This window comes from Stegastes partitus, unplaced genomic scaffold (genome assembly GCF_000690725.1).
Source record: "Stegastes partitus isolate 25-593 unplaced genomic scaffold, Stegastes_partitus-1.0.2 Scaffold2590, whole genome shotgun sequence".
In the NCBI taxonomy this organism is placed as follows: Eukaryota; Metazoa; Chordata; class Actinopteri; family Pomacentridae; genus Stegastes; species Stegastes partitus.
Window position 1 is genome coordinate 2,030 of NW_007580321.1, and position 2,596 is coordinate 4,625.

General features: G+C 36.2%; 1 protein-coding gene across 1 annotated transcript in view; it reads left to right on the plus strand.

The window, feature by feature from the left end:
* Positions 1 to 297: 297 nt before the first annotated feature.
* Positions 298 to 2,596, plus strand: part of LOC103375426 (glycine receptor subunit beta-like) — a gene marked incomplete at its 5' end in the record, with an annotated part of 16,614 nt that continues 14,315 nt past the window's right edge. Inside the window, 2 exons of the mRNA XM_008305695.1 lie at positions 298 to 365; positions 2,095 to 2,321. Coding sequence (XP_008303917.1) covers positions 298 to 365; positions 2,095 to 2,321 — 295 coding nt within the window. The remainder of the gene's footprint in view (positions 366 to 2,094; positions 2,322 to 2,596) is intronic.

A 2,596-nucleotide genomic window follows, 5' to 3' on the forward strand; every position in this document is an offset into this window, starting at 1 on the left:
TTCTGTTGTAAACTAACTCTACATAAATAATACTAACCTGAACAGCATTGAAGAAAATAAAAATGATTTGAGGTGGTGAGATTAGTGACAATGAAACACCGATATGACTCCTGGTGGCATGTTGCATATTATATTTTATTAGCTGGAAGAACAGTGTTTTGCCAACCTGAAGGGCTGAAACCACAACTGTAGTTGGTTGATTGGAATTTTCACAAAAAGGTTCATAAAAGGTGCAATAACTCATCTGATCAGTTTAGCATGGTGTCATGTTGTCTTATGGTTGTTTCTATGTTTCAGGCATCCCAGTGGAGTCCAAGGTGAACATCTTCATTAACAGCTTTGGATCCATTCAGGAAACAACCATGGTGATACATACACACACTACAAACACACAATATTAGTTTTGAATTTTCTTTTTTTTTTCAAATTCTGTGTACAGTAGAAGGCATAGGAAATGACGTGTTTACTTAATTTGGTCAACCCAACCCTCTTGCACTGGTACAAATACAACATGGTTATCTTAATTAACAGTAGCAGACATAAACATAGCAGTAGTAGGAGAAAATTAAACAAATAAGACAATGGAAATAAGAAGTATATGCATAAATATGCAAACGTGAAGCTAGGATATACAGCTCTCTTACTGTAATATATTATAGAATCCTGCTTATTTCCACAAAAACAGTTTATTGCAGATCCCTCTTATTTAACTCTAGCAATTTTTATTGTAAAATGTAATTTGTTACAATTCTACTCATTCCATAATGCATGCTCATGGCCTTTTCTGTTTACTTTCAACTGAAGCTTCTAATTCGCTTCTGGATGACAGCGTGATGGCATATGCCCTGCAAACTTTAAATAAAGTCAGTTCGCATGTCACACCTTCCTACCACTTACTCAAAACAGACAGGCAGAGTGTCTCAAATATGAGATCTGTACATGCTCCTTATGCTGCAGGGCCAAGAGGCAAGTGAACATAAGTGCTGTTAAACCAGTCGAAAAGTTGAAAGTGTTAAAAAAGTGTGGACCATTTAATAAGTCTGGGCCCCTGACCCTTTGTTTTAGGATAGACTTGTTTTCAAGGTTGATTGTGCAAATTCAGTCAAATATACTTTGTCAAATTTAACAAAAACACCTCTTGATCCAATAGCTCACCATCCTGTGCATGTGCTGAAAAAGCATCTGGTGTAAAACATCGGTCTGTAGACGGGAAACAAGCAAAGTGACGCGAACCTTTCCACACAACACTATTACAGCATGTGTCTGTGCATATTTATGCTTGTGAATATTTATCCTCATGCACAAGACAAAAAAACCCACTAACTTTTCATAAATTTAGTGTATATCCATTATTGACTTCTGTGGTCTGAAAATGGAAGCATTGTCTTGAGTGTTTTGTTTTATTTTGGTAGCATCCTGGCTGATTATTTTCATGTTCATATTAAATTACATTTTTGTAAGTTACTGTCTTTAAAATTATGTTCATAAACAGCTTACACTAACAAATTAGCCTACCAGACTAACATGGCTTTTACAGCAAGATAAAGTTACTTAGCTAACATGAATTAACACCATTAACAGCCCACTAAATCAATTCCAAAGACGATACCTGAGCGTTTCTGTAATAGTTTGCAATTCTGGCAGTAATGCACAGATCAAATGTAAACAGTTTAAGAATATTTTGGCTGTGTGCTGCTGCTTAGGTCTGAAACAGTTTGAGCCAATCACATAATTGGTTCTGCTCTGCTTGTCTGTTATTGTGATGAAAGTGGCTTTGTGAAATAAAATGACCACTGGGAACAACAGTGTTGTAAAATAATAGAAGACTTTGAAGAAACTGCCTTGTGAAATTGAACAACTGCAAATGATATTGTGGGTCTGTAAACTGTTTCTGCTGGGAAATAAGCAGGATAAAATAATATTATATAATGAACAGGACTGTGAAAAAAACAACAAAAAAACTGTATCATCTTGCAATAATACAGTTATTATTTATAATGTTGTGTCTGACTTAATAGCATTCCATATAGCAGTAGAATTAGCACAAGCAGTAAAAGCTGTGGTGACAACTATTAACCATTTGTCTCTGTACAGGACTACAGAGTGAATATATTTCTTCGTCAGCGATGGAATGACCCTCGTCTACGACTTCCCACTGACTTTAAGAGTGACGCACTAACTGTTGATCCCAACATGTTCCAGTGTTTGTGGAAACCAGATCTTTTCTTTGCCAATGAAAAAAACGCAAACTTTCATGATGTTACACAGGACAACATTCTGCTCTTCATCTTCAGGAACGGAGATGTCTTGATCAGCATGAGGTATGCACCCATGTTTTCCATGCTTTTCATTTATTCTGAAGGAAATGACAATCAATATGCTCACCTCTTTGGTTCAGACCAAAAAACTCTACAACTGTTGGACTGACATGGTTGGAGCACATCTTGAGTAGACACACATCGTACATGCATCACCTAAATGTGGACCTATATGATCTGAATTTCTATGAAAACAAGTTTTCTCAGAGAGTGCAACAAATCTGCAATGGTGTTGAGAAGGGGAGTTTAAATAACGACCATTTAGAGTCCATGGTGTT